This window comes from Cyphomyrmex costatus, unplaced genomic scaffold (assembly GCF_001594065.2).
Source record: "Cyphomyrmex costatus isolate MS0001 unplaced genomic scaffold, Ccosl1.0 scaffold130, whole genome shotgun sequence".
Lineage (NCBI taxonomy): Eukaryota > Metazoa > Arthropoda > Insecta > Hymenoptera > Formicidae > Cyphomyrmex > Cyphomyrmex costatus.
This window is the reverse complement of record NW_017275283.1, coordinates 33,205-52,653: the sequence shown is the minus strand read 5'-3', so window position 1 is coordinate 52,653 and position 19,449 is coordinate 33,205. Positions and strand designations below refer to the sequence as shown.

At 34.9% G+C, this 19,449-nt stretch overlaps 1 protein-coding gene across 1 annotated transcript in view; it reads left to right on the top strand.

Annotated features, from left to right (window-relative positions):
* The window catches only part of FoxP (forkhead box transcription factor P), a 302,737-nt gene that overhangs the window by 268,635 nt on the left and 14,653 nt on the right, over positions 1–19,449 (top strand). The window contains exons 4-10 of the mRNA XM_018550837.1: positions 8,070–8,657; positions 9,170–9,232; positions 11,760–12,009; positions 13,718–13,825; positions 13,969–14,125; positions 15,610–15,796; positions 17,628–17,925. Coding sequence (XP_018406339.1) covers positions 8,070–8,657; positions 9,170–9,232; positions 11,760–12,009; positions 13,718–13,825; positions 13,969–14,125; positions 15,610–15,796; positions 17,628–17,925 — 1,651 coding nt within the window. The remainder of the gene's footprint in view (positions 1–8,069; positions 8,658–9,169; positions 9,233–11,759; positions 12,010–13,717; positions 13,826–13,968; positions 14,126–15,609; positions 15,797–17,627; positions 17,926–19,449) is intronic.

The following is a 19,449-nucleotide window of genomic DNA, read 5'->3' as shown; positions in this document are numbered from 1 at the left end:
TATTATTAATTATTGCAAGTCATCTTTGAAGATTTCTTCAACCTTTATAGGGCGACAAAGCTATATTAGTGGCGCTGAAATAGTGTTATATTTTGAGGCAAGGAGAATACAATGAAACAATGAATTATAAATCTTAATTACTCAAGGAAAGACTAAGATTTTAAAAATAGACCCCCCGAGTCTTTAAAGAGTAAGAAATCATTTCTTTCACTGTTCCGACAATATCCACATAAGATCATGATTGAGAGAGAGATAAAGCGAGTAATTGATAACATTTATCGCAATACTATCAAAAATTTGGACGCACGCAATTCGGCGATTGCAAACGATGACGATAATTCAATCAAGAATTTTTGTAACGATCGAGACACCGTCAGACGATGAACAAACTCAGCAAGAGAACGGACAGAACCGCGGAATCCTGGCGAACGAAGGTTAGCGAATCGTACTAATTGATATCAATGGAAGGGCGTTTCTACATTGTCAGTCGGGAGAATCAGCTCCGATAGAAGTCCGTCCAGGATCGTCATCGTGATCCGTTCGGCCGCGTCGCTGCACTAAAATAAACCTTCGAAACGAGAATGGCGACGACCAGGTAACTCCGGAGTTCCGGCATTGAGGGCTCGGTGGAGGAGTGAGGGAGAAAGGGCGAGGCGAGGAGAGAAGGCGGAGGAGGTCGACGGCGATGAGTTCGAGTTTTTGAGAGGCTGACGAACCAATCACGGGGCCATCTATAATGTACACAGCCCGTTAACGATTGAGACCAGAGACATTCCGTCCGCTTGGTCCTAGCCATTCTCCAAATATTCGCCATGGCTAGTCAATCGTCCCAGGAAACCTACCCGTACCACCGCCCAGGCAATTCCGCCCCTTTTCTCTTTTCCGCAGCACGTGAAACGTTCGCCGGACCGTCGGACCAAAACGGACGCTCGCGGAATCGTTAATTCCTTTCAATATTGCACGTCCTTTCAGAAGTCACGTCAAGTCACCAGCGGATGTCCCTTCGCTCGTCGAGGGCGTAAGTGACGTTTCTAGCGTGAACGCGACTAACCTCTCGCGATTATTTTCTCCGAGACGGACATATTTGCAGCGCGAACGGGAAGTGCGAAGCTGCAGACATTTCGCTGGGACTGCGCGGGGAGGTCTCTTTTGTTAGAAAAGCGTTGCCAATTTTATAAATCGAATTCATTCAATCGACGGTGCTATTTCTGCGTATTTTACATTTAAAAATATAATTTTCTTATAATATGTATAATTCTTGAAGAGAAGAAATAGAATAAATAGATATACATTGTATTAAATATTTTTTTCAATTGTCTGCATCTCTCACGCAATAATTTAGGCGCTTCTAGCAAACATTTTCTGCGGTGCCTGAATATTTATTATTCTCAAATTCTCATTCTCTTCGAACTTGGCAATGATAGCGACAGGGGATCGGAATCTGTCGGGTAATTTGTATTCCACATTTCTCACGAAAGGATGGGGGGCGTCGAATACTCGTGTCGCGTCTGTTCATCCTCCCTTCTTCCACTCTGCCCCTCGCGCACGTTCGTAAGACTCTTACACACACTCGGGCCAGTGAGTAACGTCTGATTATGCGAGCGCATGACTGCCCGTAACGCGATTTAATATTAAAATATTATGACAAACGTCAACAGGAGGCGGGTGTAAAGAGACGCGCCTCTGATTGGCCCGCGACCGCGTGAATACGAAACGAGAGATAGGGACATCTCACCAACCCTTGTTTTGCCCTTCGCTACTCTTCCCTTTTTGCTCTTGCGACTGAAACCCAGAAGAGAATTTCGACAGATAAAACGAATAAGGGGACCAGGTGTTAACTCAGTTGAGAACGCGGTCTTCCGGTTTTTAATTCCATTATTCTTTTGTATCTTGAGAGAGAACCTATAGTATCGTACTGTAACATCAAGTTTTGTAATATCAAACCTTTTAAAACCATCTCATACATATGTATGATAATTTTGGTGGTCCCTTTCTTACTTTGTTTGTATCACACCATCTAGAAATATTTCCAGTTTATATAATTGTTAAACACACGTCTAAATTAATTTAATTGGAGAATAGATAAAAATTCGCGTTTCATATTTCTTATCCGCTGTAGAGCAGTACATACATTACATAAGAAAATAATTATTTTTTAACCAAAAATTAAATTTATTTTGTCACTTTTTTAATCAATACCTTCACAGAGAAAGAACGAATTTTGTTGAAATATTAAAAAATTTAATTAGATACAAATCTGAAAAATAATTTTATTAGATTGTCAAAATAATTATGTGGAAAACTCAAATATGATGAGCAATGCTGCAAAAAAATTTTAATATTCTAGCTTGAGTATCTTACATAATTATTTTTATAATTAAACAAAATTATTTTCAGATCTGTCGCTAACTAAATTCTTAGATATTTCAGCAAAACTGTCTTTCCATGTTTGTTTACGAATAACCAACTTTCATATGTTTAAAACATCGATCTCTAAACTAAATGAAACTTTAAAGTATTGATGTCCATATATACTAAATTAACTTTAAAAAATTTATATGTAATCAATTGGACGGCTGATAAAGCAGCTACGTACATCAAAACTGTGAAATAAAATAGGCAGGTGAATGCAAAATACAAATAAAGAAGCGGCATGAAATCTGATTTGAATTCATCGTGCAAGTAGATCGTCGATGCGGTATCAATTTAAACGTCCAACTCTTTTCGTTGGCTGCTTTTTTTCCCATGTAAAAGTATCTGTAACGCGAGCGCGAGTCTGCACACACGAAGCACATCGAACGAGACTCGACGCACGTAGTTTAGTCCGCGCATCGTCGACATGCAGAAAAGCGCGCTGAATAAACACTCCTGACAGCGTGCCTGTAACGAGTTTAAAATCTAACGATATCCCACTGGTTTAAAACACGGCCGATGTTCGCCGGCTATCGAACAATCGCCTACACAACAGAAATTTCGATACCCGTTTTGTATTCATTTCCGCCTATCGGCTGATATCGATATTCTCCTTTTTTCCACCTAGTGAACAATTACAAAACGATTGGCGTTGATCGTTCGTTATTAAATCATGACAATTGCATCATTTGATGGTTATATTCAATTTTTGTTTCATGCAAAATGCGCGATTTTCTAGAGATTCTCGTTAGATCTCAAAATTTCTTTTTAGGTACAAGTTATTGAACTGATTACTAGAGTAATTAGAAACTGATATAAGTAATTATAAATTAGACGAGAATATATCTCATTATTGTATTATTCAAAGAATATACACAATGCTTGATCTAAATCTTATTATTATGTTTTCAAAGACAATTTTATTTGATTTCATATAGTATTATTAAATTTTAAAGGAGACGTCAACGTAGCTAATACGAATCGAAGCCCATAACAGTCTAGCTGGATCTTAGTTGCTTATATATAATTTCGCGTGAATTTATATACTGATATATGTAGTCTTTCAATAGGAGTTTTTATACAGGATCGTTTTCAGTGCACTTACGAAAATTGAGTTGTTAAATATTTAGCCAAAAATAGTGATGAGTCAGAGATTTGCTTAAACTCCTGAACATTGGCAGATTTTTGCGAGGGTACCCTTATGCCAGCAGATGAGGCGTAGTAGTAAGTTCGGCAACGTGGAGAACCGAAAGTATCACGGCGAGGATGTACATAAGGAACTCATATACAGCCACGGGAGTTTCAGTAAGAGAGGCCGCGCTGCAGCGGGGGAGCGAAGGAATAAATCCAAACAGTAAACAGAGCGGAGCTTTTGCGAGGAAACGTTGGTGAAAATTCTAATATATAAAAGATATGAGAGCTCGCGCGAGGGGGTTGAACTCGAAGAAGCCTCCGGGATTCAAATAAGTGGGGTTACGCGTGGTACCCGTGAGGGAATGACGGGCGCAAAAGGGCTGGGCGGGGGTCGAAGGAATCTGAACAGCCAACAACAAGCGCACAGCCTCCGACCTTTATTTAACCTTTTCTTAAAAGAGTCTTAGGAGTCCCTCTTATCTGTAGTCGATGGCCCTTCAGCGTCGGCCCTTATGCTTTCATTCTTTCGTCTCTTATATCTTTTTCCTTCGCCCCGCTCCCTCACCCTTCGTGTACACACGTCGAACTTCATCGTCTTTTCCCTTTGCTCTCCGCCCGCTCCCCCCCCCCCCCCACCCCTGAACACTCTTACGTTTTCGCGACGAGAATCGTTGTCCCTTCCGCGTTGTCGCGGTTACGGTTTCAGATCCTTCGTTTCTTCATTAAGAGAGACGCGGGGTGGGAATTAATTAAGGAATTAAAGGTCTCGACCTCTGCGAAGAAGCGCTATGAGCCGAAGTGGATTAAACCAGTTCTGCTGTACGTCATATTTTATTAATTTTGTGAACAAACGATGTTCGCTCGCAATCTGAAGGTGCACATAGTCTCTCACTCTTCATGAAAAGAATTTCAGACAGTTTATGTAATAGTTGTATATTTCGTACGCTAATCTTCAAAAGTATTTATGTACACATGCAAAAAGACTCAGAATATTTATTTCCTTGATACATAATATTGTTACTTTCGTAATTAGGAGAAACATTGTTATTTTTACAAGTGGCATGACGACAGCATACATATTTATTATTTATTCATGTTGTTCACAAGCCAATATCAGATAATTTAAATTCTAAATTTGCCACACGCGCTAACCGTCTTGTTTAGTAATGATAATCAGACGAATAAGCGAATAACTATTGTATGAATAACACACAGAGCTGTTTGATTACGTAAAATGGAAACGTTCACTCAAAAAAAAAAATAATCTAATTGTAAAGTGTAATTTCCGGTAACCTCATATTCTAAGTAGAAATTCTTACAGAAAGAGTATTCCTCTTCCAATGCACTGTGGACTATTCATCAAAAATATATTGGAAATTATTCTAACAGTTTTCCTCTTGTATAAGAGGAATATGTTAACTTAAAGCGCAATGCCCTCTTACAAGTATAACATAAATAGCAATGTGTAAGATTTTTACTGCAGATGCAAAACAAAAGTACTCTAACTGTAAGAATATTGTGCTTAGAATATTTTCCTCTCGATTTCAGAAGATTCCACTTGAGGCCGTATATAAGAATAAAATCCTCTAAGATTTAGCGGATTCTGCTAATATTAAAATTATTTTTTTTTTGGTGTTAACTGCAGAGTTGATCGTATAGCTACGGCAATAGAAAGAACCAAATTCGGAAGTGCTGCAGTCCATGCACACGCGCCAAATTCTCTGAGTGCCTTTACTTCTGTTTTCCTTTGCCGCCTCCGACTCTGCCGTTTTCTATTCCCTTTCCTTTCTTTCCTCTCTATCTCTCAGACTTTGGCCTGAAATGCCACGTGCTGGCGCTCCTGACTAAACACTGATAACGCGCGCCGCGGAATTTCTTTGCATGTTATAAACATACGTAATCGTACACAAATAAGATTAGCATAGGACTCGGCGTGCTGGATTCGCAAGAGACACACGGTCTTCCGCCCGAGAAACAATCGTTTTGTAGCCCCGTATGTAATAGCAAACGTATTTAAAATTTATCTTCCAACGTCTTCGGTGGCTGATAGTTTGATACGAGAAGATTATGCTTTGGTCGGCTGGATTGCATAAGCTCTGCCAATCATTAGTAATAGAATAGCGTAAATTGATCTCACGTGAGAATGATCTTGTGCTTATTATAACTGTAGCCCGCTATAGAAAAGCAGCAGTCTTATGTAAATTATTTTTTGTAGATTAACTAGTTTTTACGTCCACTTTTTATACCCATCCAATCATGATTGCAACTGCATTTTAACACGGAATTTTTATGTTGGCAATACAGTTATAAACAACATTTCATTACAAACGCATTTATGCCACGCATGTTGATTATGCGATTATTTTTGTCGATTAGAACACAATTGACGAAGAGTCAGCGATTTTGCATCATTTAATATTTTAATGATAGCAGTCCGATAAAAGTTTTGTCGTATAAAAAGGTAAAAAAAAAAAAACGAAGAATATATTCGCGGAATAAACACATCGCGGAAAACGCACACGAACGTCTTTGACAAGCTGTTTTGCTGTCCAATGGATCCTTGCGATGATAAATATTTGCACAAGCGATGCGTCTCCAAGACACGTGTGTTTGTAGTAATTACTTTGTTGCGTGATGATTGTTTGTTATGCAATTCGGTCCCGACGAAGGCACGAAGTGCAAGGCCATCGAACATTCGAATTGGAAATATTTTCAGCTGAACGTGTCTTCTACATTATTTTGCTTATTGTACGTGACGTAATATAAGTATATTTAAGATTGTTTACAAGAATAAGCAGTTGAATTAGAGCGACATATAGGATGTCTTGTAAAGACTATAATAACGCTTAAAAGTAGATTCTTGAAATCATATTTTAAGACGAAAATTCTAATACTACAATAAAATGTCGAGCTGACTGTAATAGTTCTTAAATTATAAGCAATTAAAAGTTAGTGAATCATACCGCTTAAAAGTTGCGCGTTCAGTGTAATGCAACGTAAAATGCTAAAAGCGAAAGCTAATTGACGTCTCTCGTTAACATCAATATAATGTTAATATCAATATATACATTATTTACATGCGAAGATAACATTATTAATATTTTTCTCTATATAATTATTAATTTATATTATATTGAAAAATTATTATACTTCGATAGTTTAATATTAGGATTTTCGTCTTCAAAATGATCTTAGGTATCTTTCCAACGTTGTTACGGTTTTTACGAAACACTCTATATAATACAAGTAGCTTACTTATTCGTTTCAGTTTAGTTCACGATTGGTGATACTATTATATACATATATTTTACATATACTGCAGTAAAGTATTTATATTGATTAAAGATTAAAGTTATTAATACATAGCGTCTTATTTGACGTACTTTCAAAACAATAAAATATAATAAGAAAAATAACTTAAGTTATTTAATAAATTAATAGAAATTATATGCATATGCAAGTAAAATCTAAATTTGGAAATTTGTTTTGCGAGAAATATTTTTTTATATTAATATCTTATAACACTTATTTATTGTGCAATAAGAATTAAATTATTTAAAGTTTCATCGAAAAATGATACGGTTTGCCAAATATTAAATTCTTATGTTATTTTGATGACATTTTGTATCTGATGTACATTTAAATTATTTAATAATAAAATTTAAATTAATTTAAGTACTTTTTAAATTATGTAATGTTTTTTTATGTTTCATATGTTTACGAAAAATATTAAATTTAAAAAATAACTCTTTAAGAGCTGTTATCTTTATTAAAGAAGACTTATATTGATTATTATTATCGCTAAACTTCCAGAAGCGCAAAGGCTAGTTATTTCTACGATGAAATATATCTTATGGTAATAAAGGGTAATAAATTTCTCAGAGAACATTGTCTAAAAGTGCCCCATTATATCATACAATAACACAATAATAATGATGAACTTATCGAGACATCTGGAACGCGCTCGAAAGTTTCGACCCTCGCGAGAAGCGGGCAGAAGAGAAGTTTGATTCCGCCTTTACACTCGACAATCTGCTTGATGATGGAGCTTAATAAAACAAATCTCGCTGTGTAAACAGCTAAGGAGACTCTAACCAATGTCATTCAGACAACAGCGAGTTTTCCTTCGAGCCAGCCAATGATGACGGAGCAGTCGAGGCTGGTCCTCCTTCGCGCTCGAATACTATTAGATAAGATCAATATTGTTCAAAATACGGTAGAAGTTTAACGCATGTACATTACGTACGTGGTATTTGTATCATGAATATTCCGCCCGGAGCTGTTCTTTTGCTCCCTTGTCTTGATGGTCCCGCGTCTCTCGCGCTAGCTTTCTTATTTAGTTCTTGTCTCTTATTTCAAAATTTACCGCTGTGTAAATACCAACCGATTTTTATTTAAATATTTATAAGAGTATATAGTTAAGATTGTTGGTTTCACAACACGCACGTCAAACCGCGATTTCTCCATAAGGCAGCTCGCAACAGTTTTTGATCGAGCTCTCGATCTCCATTTTCATATTGCAGGCTACTTCGCTGTTTGCAGCGCTGAAGCAGCAACAACAGCAATCGCGCGACAGCGTCTTCTCGTCGCGGGACCGTGAGTGCCGCGACAGGGATCGCCTGTCTACGGTCCGCAATCGCGATTCCGGCAGGAGTAATATAGCGGAAACCGGCGGTGGCAGCGGCGTTGCTGATCAACAGCAGCAACAGCAGCAGCAGGATCTCACTATCGAGTATCAAAGCAATGGGAAGCTCAGTCCCGCCGGACACGCAGTGACATCAGCACCCATGACCCAGCAAAAGCAGCCAATCATTACGCAGCAATCGCAACAGCCCAGTTCAGGGGCACCGGGGCCCCAACCTAGCCCTCATCAAAGTCCACAAGCCCCACAGAGGGGTTCACCACCGAATCCTTCCCAGGGTCCGCCACCCGGTGGCCCGCCAGGGGCTCCACCGTCGCAGACCCCCTCGCAGATGATGCTCAGCTCGGCGAGTGGCCTCCACCAGATGCAACAACTGCTGCAGCAGCACATACTCAGCCCCACGCAACTGCAATCCTTTATGCAGCAGCACACGTTGTATATGCAGCAACAGCAACAACAACATCATCAGGTAAATTCCACATTCGTGCCTCGTTTATTTTTTTAACATTTTATCAATTATTTACTTGATAAGCATTTTACGAACGTTTAATGAATATTACTATTATTTGCTTTTGCTTATTATTATTTGCAAGTGCACAAAAATGCTTTAAAAGAAAAAGATCTTACTTAATATATACACAAAAAAAAACGAGAAAACATTAAATTTTGTGTCATATCTTTTACGAATATATTATCTATTTTAGTTCTAATTATACACTAATAAATTTTATGATTTTTGTTTAGAATTTATTTACTATACCTATATTGTAAATGTATAGATATAATAAATCAGTATATACTCTTTAATGTAAAATAAAACTTTAAAACATAATTAATTAATCAATGATTAATCAATTTTGAATTAAATTTTAGCATTATATCCATTTTTGTTTTTATACGTAAAATTTTTACCTTAATTTTCATCTTTTGCATTTTTTATTTATTTAATTGCTTTAGTCACAACATCGCATTAAATTGCAGGATTCATCTTCCGATCATGCATCTAATCAGGAGCGATTTGGTTACTTTTCTTCTTTAAAGAACGTAAGTGAAATATTCCTTATATATAACATAATAAATTCGTCTAGATTATTATACGAATAATTTAAATAATTAAGGGAGAAGGCCTATAAACGATCGCGACTAGATCTTACTGTTTAATAATATTTCCATACACATTTTATATATTATTACATCTTCTTAGTTCTTTAAACTGCGCGTTCATTACTGTCGAATTTACAACGCAATCAAATTAAAATCATAATTAAATTGATAGTCACAAATTAAATTAATCGTCAATTTGGATCATAATTTTAATAGCAACTTAATACTTTAACATATCGTGAAAAATATTCCTGAGATATTCCTAATTGTTTTATTTTACATTATAAAATATTAGGTAAAAAGGAAAAAGGGTTTTATGTTACATTAAGAGAAACAATTTAGCCACCAAAACAATCAGTAATGCGATATAAATTAGTTATTGCTAAAACGTTTTTCTAATTTTACTCCTTCTATCGATTATTCATTATGTATAATGTCACTAATGATAGCTTCACTAATAACATCCGATAATAATGTTAATCGATTAAGAAGTGGCTAAGATAGTAGTCACGAATTAAAGACTCGTGCAAAAAAGCTATTCTATTTTCAACGAAAATACTTATTTCACAGAGTTATTTACTTGAAGGATAAATTTATCGGCTGAAATCTTTCGTAACTTTTATAAGAATACGTATATTTTCATTTCGCGTAAAACTCGAGCAAAATTCACTCTGTGATGCAAATATAACATTGTAATTTAATGATACAGTATCTTAAATTGTACTCTTAATTGAACAAACGAAACGGAAACGTAAGACACTTTCGTGAGAAAGCTAATCTTAAAAGAGGTTTTGAATTTCGATGTACGCGCAATTCGCGACGGACGGGACTGCCGGAAAGTTCGATGCTATAGTGAGAGGGTTGATACTCGGTCTGTGTAAACAGGTAGTCCCTTCTATATCGTTACGATAACAATACACGTCGCGCGAACCACTTTTGCTATCCAGCCACAGTGTTATCCTGGCGCCTACGATCCAATAAGCACTCTGATATTCCTTTTCAAAAATACCAACGTAAGCGACAACAAATATTTTTCATGGCGCCATGTCATTTATTGTAGCAGAAATTATCTTCGAAAAGAAAGAAATGCGCCGAATTTCGAATTAGAGAACGTTTAGTTCAATCATTTTCTTAAAGATTAATCACAACGGTAATTTTAATATTCATATAAAATTTGATTAGTAAAAATAAGTGTTACACGAAAAGAATGATTTTGTTGAAGTACCTAAAAATTTGGATAGATCTGAAAATAATTTTTGGATCGTTAAAATAATTATGTAGAACTTTAATTGGTTACTAGAATAATAAATTTAATTTTTGCAGTATTATTATTAGCATTTAAATGTTGTATGTAATTATTTTAAAGATCTGATATAATTATTTTCGGATCTGTATCTAGCTAAATTTTTAGATACTTTAACAAAATCGATCTTTCCATGTACACGAAGTTTAAATTGTAAATTGAATTAAAGACGAGCCTTGTTATGAATAGGTATGTGTTATTTGAAGATTTCTTGAACATTGTCAAAATTTATAATTGCGGGGAAAAATGTATATGAAGTATAGAGTAAATACAAAATAGAAAGAAATCGTATGCTTAACATGAACATGGAAAATGCTTATTAGCGAGAACGTGTTTGCGCCCATTAATCGTGCAGAGTGTTCGTTTATAGTAATATGATAAAGGGTGCGTACCTCGAAGTTTGTTTTAAAATATCCTCGAGGCGCACGAGAGAGACCGAGAAATGAAATAGGCGGAGGGAGTTAGTCTGGAGGGTGAGGTAAGCAATTAAGCATCGCCATCAGCCGTTGTGTCTCGTTGTTTGTCTTCGAGCTACCCATCAACTGCCCTCTATCTTCTTGCCCCCTTGGTGCCGCGAATTATCTGCGCCCGTGATTTATTCATCATTCCAAGACGTAAGTGCCGCCCTTTTTTCCTCTCCTTTTCATTCCGGCCAACTAATTTGGCAAGAGAGCGAAATGTTCACTTTTGTGCCTGACGTTTAATAATAAACTGTCGACGATATCGTTTGATTTGTAATTAATTATACTTATACCATATATCTTTTAATTAAAAAACGCTCTGCAGAAAAGCTGTAATTAATATAATATTTATAAAATGAAAATACATAGCGGAGTTCTTTTTCTTTTTTTCCCTTTTCTTTTTTCATGAATTATATATATCAAAAAATAAATAAAAGGATATATCGAACAAATAAGAGTTCATTACAAAGCTTCAAACGTTTCAGTTCATTTTTAAGCCATCTTAACAATTCTTTAACTTCGCTATTTCCTAGTTATAATCATGTGGAGGATTGAATGCATTGTTCGCTATTTATATATTTTAAAATTATTTGTTCGATGTATCATAGATTATGTAATACAATATAATTGTCAATATACAACATCGCATTAGTAAAGTGATATAAAATACTTTATACACATATCGGCGTCTGATGTGTTTTAGCATCAGCATCAACTCGCGGAACTCAACAAGAAACAATTGGAGCAGGCAATGCAACAACTGCAGGAACAATTGCAGCTGAACTTATTTCAGCAGACGCATTTATTGCAAACGGCGGACAAAAAGAAAGCGTCAGCGCCTCTTCAGCAACTAGCGATTCAACAACAGCAATTGATACAGCAACTACAGATTACACAAAGGCAGTATTTGTTGCAGCAAGGACTGAGTCTTCAAGGCCATAATCCTTCTTCAGGTATTTAAACAAAATTAATGTACCCACTTGATTAAAGATACATATTTTGATATGCTTTAGTACTCAAATAATTTTTAAATGCGATTAAATGTTGTGTGATATCGATAAAAAGTGCGGATATAACACATATTTGTGATTTCAATACAGTGTATTAAAAATATATTTTCAGCGAAGTATAATAATAAAATTATTATAATAAAAAATTATAAGTTTTATAAAAATGATTATTAATCTTTTATATTTTAATCAATAGTTATAATATATTAAATACAACTTCAATGAAGAAATTTAAAGCGTTTAGACTTAGAACAGGTCAAGTCTATAATTAAGCTACATTTTAAATACGAAATCTCATCTAAGTAGAACCTTAGATTTGATTAAATCTATTCTTTATATATAAAACGAAGAATTATTAAAAAAGATGATCAAGACTTTTCTTATTTAATTCTCGATTCAAAAATAATATTTGTATCTTACAAATGCACGAACAGCTTTTTTAAAGATAATTGTTGGTCGTTGTTTTAATATCTTACATGTGTTCCGCATCAGTAGATATATCTAGCATCAAAAAATCGACGTTTTTATCAACGCATGTTCACGTTCGCGATAAAAAGATTATGCAAACGTATATTTTTAACTCGCGTGTTATTGTCACATTCTATAACACGGTTACATTGCATAAACATAGGAATTCGTTATCAAGACAATCACATACTGTAACCGAACACACGAGTGTATTTGCAGCGACGCGTGACATACTAGTGTCATAGGAATCACATGTCATCAGTAACACGTACGCAAAGACAACGATAAGCTTTGATACTGGAGGCATCCTTTTGCTTTTAAACTAAAACGATTCAGTACCTCCTGCATAATCCTTTCAAACTTCTATACGCTACGTCTCTTTACTTCTTTATTTTGTCCTTTACTTTAATTTCATTTCCTTCTTCTCTCCTTCCATTCTCCCTTGCGTCTCCCTCCTTCTTTCTTGTTTTTTACCCTGGAACTTTTACATAAAAGCGTTTCGATTACAAACCGGTGCTCCAACGATGTTCTCTTTTCTGATACATGTACCAGGGATACATGAAAGGATCGTTCGAAATTGCAACCGTAATTCATCGTCAGATGCTTGGAATTCGAGAGTTCATATGTGAAACGACTCTAGTCGTTATTCTTGACCTGTATCTGGCTGGCCCTATTCCCACTGCTCACTATGTCCTCTCTCTATTTTCTTTATTTCTTAAAAGTTTAACTATCTTATCTTTTAATTTTATCACTCTCAGCATTTGCCATTCCTCCTATTTCTCTTTGTCGCGTTGCTTCGTCTTTCATCCACATGCTTGTTTGCGATACGTATATCTATATAAAGATTGCGCTGAATATTATTGCGAATATTGTTTATCATCTCTCAGTTAACAAGCTGACATTATTTATCGTCATTTTGACGTCAAAATGATTACAAATAACAACGATTGTTTGCTGAGCTATGTTTAAATATTTATGATAAGGAGTTTTTCTTTAAAATTAAGATTTTTACGACCTGATATGATTATGTGATGCGATATATGTTTCTAAACAAATAAATTTTTCGCGAACACTATTTTAATTACGAAAATTCAACTATAAACATATTTTTATGGAAACCGTAACGATTATCATATTTTTGCTTAATAATTTTTAAATAAGTGCTTTTTTCTAAATTAAGCAGGTTTGCCACCAAGTGATAATCTACCATCATGGAAATCATCAGAGCCCTCGGATACACCGGAATCCCATCAGAATTCCAACGTGGCGAAATCGAATTCTGGATTGAACGGTAAAACAATATAGTTTCATGCTTCTCTGTTGATCTCAAGCTCGTTCGTTTTTGTATTCTAATTTCTCCATGCTTAATGTTTTATTTTTTTGCGAATGCGACGTTCGTTTACCGAACTATCGCAGGCATTCTGAATTCGATAGCTTCGAGCCGACGGTCCGAGGTGAATGGTACAACACCGATGGATGATAAGCCGCTGGATGCCTCCTGCAACGATAAGGTTCATCCCCTTTATGGCCATGGGGTATGCAAGTGGCCAGGCTGTGAAGTAATTTGTGAAGACTATCAAGCATTCCTTAAGTGAGTTTTTCGATCTATTTTTTCTTATATATATTTTCTGAATTGTAATTTTGAAGGATCATCCACTATCCAACTTCTATTGCAAATTCAAAAAAAATCCTTTCTAACTGTCAAATAATACATTTTTAAGTGCAAGTATTTCTTACTATTTAGTATTTTGTACTAATAAAATATAAAGAAATTTACTTTGATTAATAACGAATTGAAATAAAGCCATCATAATTTGCTTGAACCAAATTAGATCTTAAAATCTATATATAACGCGATATATTTTAGAGAGGCAAACTATTTCAAATAGGTGAGCGTAAAAGAGGAGCTGCGAATATCTTGTGTACGGAAAACTGAAGAAATAGAGGGAATAAAGTCGGTAATTAAATTGGGGAGAATGAGACAAAGAAAGTGTAGAAAAATCGCTCGTGTCAGCATATCTCATTGACATCAGGCGCTTTCGTTCATCGGCTTCGAGCCGCAACCGCAAGCTCGTCGTAGCTCCATCCCATCCGGAGGATCCTTCGTAATCACGTAGCTCGTCTCAGTGCAAACTCTCCCTCAAACAAGCCGTTACTTAAAAAAAAAAGAAAAACGCTAATTACCTTTGTCTCATTAATATTCACGACATTCGACCGCATCGTTATGCCCCTCAGTCTAATCCCTTTCTGTCCCTTCCCCCCCGTCAGTTCGTCCGTTCAAACTCCCTCGACCTTCCCGCATCTTCGTTCTTTCAACCGACCGACCCGCTCCTCTCGCCATCCTTTTCCACTCCCGTCGATACAGCCGTCCGTTCCGTCGACGAAGAAGGATTACGGAAATTCTTAAATACGGAATCTTGTTGGCGTTGTTGGCACCCCCATCCTCTACCTACAACGCGGCGAAGCTTAATTTTCTGTCCTACCGTCTCCTGGGGATTTGAACTCTCGGAGAATGGAAGCGTTACGTGCTCGGGATTTTTCGTGGCTTTCTAACGCGCAGATTTTTTTGCTACTCTTGCAAGATAATTGTCACTGTCTCTTTTCGCATTTTTCCATATTTTATTTTCCATATTATTTGTAAACAAAGGTTGCAAATTACTTAATTTTTAATCATTGTTTTAAAGTCAAATTGGGTTAAAGACTGCAGAGGTTTTAAATTAACTATATAAATCTTTTATTATTTAATCTGCCACGACGATAAGACATTGTGTTAAAATGTTAAATAACATAAAATTAAATTTTTGTGTATATGAAACCTAAACTTTTTTAACGATAATAAATTTAATAATAATAAATATGTTATATTTAAATTTTATATAATTTTATTTACATTCTTTTTTATTTTATTATATTTAATTCAGTTTAACAAAAGGATCAATAAATTATTATTATGTTAAAATATTATAAATAATTTAATTTTGTCCATTATTTTCTTAATGTTAATCGTAATATTTGCGTTGATTGAAATGCAGCATGTTGAATTGAAATGAACCGTAATTAATTTTGAAATTGCAGACACTTAAATACAGAGCACACATTGGATGACCGATCGACAGCACAAGCCAGGGTCCAGATGCAAGTAGTATCGCAGTTAGAAATTCAGTTGCAAAAAGAACGAGATCGACTAGGCGCTATGATGCATCATTTGCACATGGCAAAACAAATGGCTTCCCCGGAACCGCCAAAGTCATCTGAGTCATCGGTAAATTCTCTTTATTACATTTATAGTTCTTCAATAACTTTTTTTATTTTATTGAACTATTTTATTTAACCATTTATTTATTATTAATTACAATGAAAACAACACCCTGATAACTATAATTTCTTTCGTAACAATTTAATTTTTTATATAAAAACTGTACTCTGTTAGGTTGAGTCATAAATAATTTTCGTTTTAATGTATGATTTTTTAATTTCTAATAAAAAACAACAATTATGTCTTAATTAATTATATAGTTGTCGTTATTTGCAATAATTTGTTACCAATTATATTCCATCAATGATTTTAAAACGTTATCATCAAAATCTGTTAAGAGCCCTCGTCTGGATTCATCTTTCAACGATATATCTTTAGAATGAAATTTTGTAAATTTCCGATTTCATACTTGCCTATCAGTTATGACTTCTTAACTATAAACACTACAAACTTGTTTAGTTACTTTCGTAGCATTTTTTCTTTGCTTAAACTCCATATAATATTATGTGCATTTTTATTTCCTTCATTTCAGAAATTTATTAGGTATTTTATTTCGATGTATACACTATCACTGTCGTTATAAGATTACGAAACACTTTTTGCTTCAAATATGTTCTGATCTGTCAAGTATAATGAGTTATTAACATGATAAATAATGTAGGTATCATTACAATATTTGTATCCAGAAACGGAAATTATTTATATGACTCAACTTGACAGTTATTAATTTTTTTTAGCATTATTATAGCATAAAATAGATAGTTACATGAATTGGTTGTATTATCAAAAATATAATAATTTATATTCACAAAAATAATTTATGCATATTGCTGTCTTTTTTTAACTTGATAAAAAAAAATTAATTATCGTTGAGAATTATGAGAATAATTTTATCTACAAATTCGCTGCAAATTAAAATTATTAATTGTTGTATCACGAAAAAGAAGAACAAATTTTTATTATAAATCGCGATTATAATACGTTTAAAGATCCGCTATATATATAGAGAGAGAGAGAGAGAGAGAGACTGAAAGCCGAATCTGGAAAAACGGTCCAACCGCGGCACGTAAACTTTCTTCGCTGTGGTATTGCTACGAGATCGTAAAGCCGGATTTTCACGACAGACCAGCTCGTTGGAAGATTTTACGAGCTTCTCGTGGCCCGCTAACAACAACGCGAGTTTCAGTTTTAACGCGCTGCCGAGTCGAGTGCTAATTTATACATAAAGTTTGCATTAATAATTCATCGGAGCTGCGGTAATTTTATATCGCCTTAATTAAAACCCCTAACAAGTTGGGCAGTCAGAGAATACCAATATCGCATTAGCCCTTCGCCGGCGACAACGCTCGACGGTCGACGGCTTAATTATTTTAACGCGGCTGTGTGAGTGATTCCGTTATGAAGATCAGATTGCTCGTGTACGCCACTATGATATCTAATAAGATATCCAGATTACAAATTGCATTTATTGATATTGATATTTTTATTGCGTTAAGTGCTTTAAATATATGTACATTATATTTATCATAAAAATTTATGAAGCAAACCTAATGAGATATTTCTTTGTTATTAAATCTAAAAGTTGCGTACAATGATTTTAAAAGTTCCACAACCACAGAGTTCTAAATTTTTTGGAGTTCACGAAAATTAATCAAGCTTTGGAAATTGCTCTGCATAAATTACATAAAAACATTTTTCTTTAATTCTATAATGCCTCCATTGCACTTATAATCCTAATATAATCTTTGTTCATCAAATATTCGATTTGTTTATATCTTTATAAACACTGTCCTTTGTCTCATCTGTTATTTTGGATTTTGCGAACTCTCTTTTTCAGACGGGCTCGAATTTACCAAAGCTAAATTTTTCCACTGCGCTAATGAGTCAACCGCCACCAAACTTCGGGGTCTCACAGGTGTCACCAGTATCCATGTCCGCGCTGGTGTCCGCCGTGAGGTCGCCCGCGAGTGCTCAGCTGCCCCCGTCGGTTGGCACTGCCCCGATGCCGCCACTTCCGACCATACCCAATATGTCCAGTTTACCGCCCATGCCTAATATGCCCGGCAGCATGCCGAGTATGGCTGGTCCAATCAGACGGCGCATCAGCGATAAGTCAGCTCTTTCTTTGGCAGGAGGTAAGATCATCTCTTTGTTTCATAATTTCTAATTATCTTGCCTGACAGGTGAGATTTGAGGTAGCGTCTTCGAGGATCAGTGAGGGCTAGAATCACACATTTTGCGTTATCAAGATCAATTGTTTCTAAATCAATTTTGCAACAGCTCTTCCGTTTTACTTGTTTCAAGGAAAATGGTTGATTCTGTTAATAAATTGTTGGTACATCGAAATATTAATGCATAATGTATAGTATAGTTCGTTGATCGCTTATGTATTAACAATACAGAATCGGGACTAACAACACAATGGATATTGGATTATTAATTCATTTTGATAAAATCAAAATGATTTCAGTTATGTATATTCAATTAAAGATAAATATATATATAGGTATATTAAAATTTTTTTGTCAAATGGTATTATTAACTGCAATTTGCGAAATATACATACATTAAATATCTATACATACTATTTATTTATCAAATTAGTGATATTAATTCATTCCTAATTGAATATATCCCTTTTTGCAACTCCTATTGTATAATTTTTATATCTTATTTATTTATATATACAGGATTGTCCACGTAAAATGTTACAAGCTAATAACTTTAAAAATATTTGTTCTATTAAAAAGTTGTTCATGAGAAAGTTTCATATATTCGAGGAACCTTTCTAACTACGTAAACAAAAATCCACCCCCGTCACCTCTTGAAGAGGGGCGGGGGGTAACTTCAAAGTTTCAAATGGGACCATTTGTAAAATATTACAAATTTGGATTCTACAGGGAAAAACAAGTAAACTTTATCTGAAACATTTCTTTGGAAAATGCTCCTATCAAAAGTTATGAACATTTATACTTTAATGTAGAGTGCATTGAAATTAACGATAAATTGAATAAGACTCATAGTTTTTCTGTTTTTTTTTATTTTATTAAATATTCGAACTGTTGACCATTAACATCTAAACAGTAATTAATTCTTTTTACAAAACTTTGCCTCACTCTAAACAACATTTCTAAAGTCACCTTAGTACAAGTACGTATTCTTTGTTTTAAATCTTCTTTCGTCGTAAATGGTTGAGATGTGACTTCCTCTTTGATATTATACCCCCATGAAAAATATTCCAAAAATGCAATATTAGGTAAACGAGGGGGCCATTGAACAGGACCTCTCGACCTATCCACCTGTCACGAAATATCTCATTTAAAAGAGTACTACATTCGAAACTAACTAAATACATAGTAGATCTGTATTTACGTTTCCTGATAAATGTGTGTATGTTTCTTTTGGTTAATATCAAGATTTTTTTCGTTTTCATTGTATCGTGAACACAACTTTGTGTCAATGGAGTTCAATCGTAAATAAAATGGCTAAAAGTTTAAATGTTCATAACAATTATAACTGATAGGAGCATTTTCCAAAGAAATGTTTCAGAAAAGTTTATTTGTTTTTCCCCGTAGAATTCAAATATGTAACATTTTACAGGGGGTCCCATTTGAAACTTTAATGTCATTCCCGCCCCTTTTCAAGAGTGGACGGGGGTG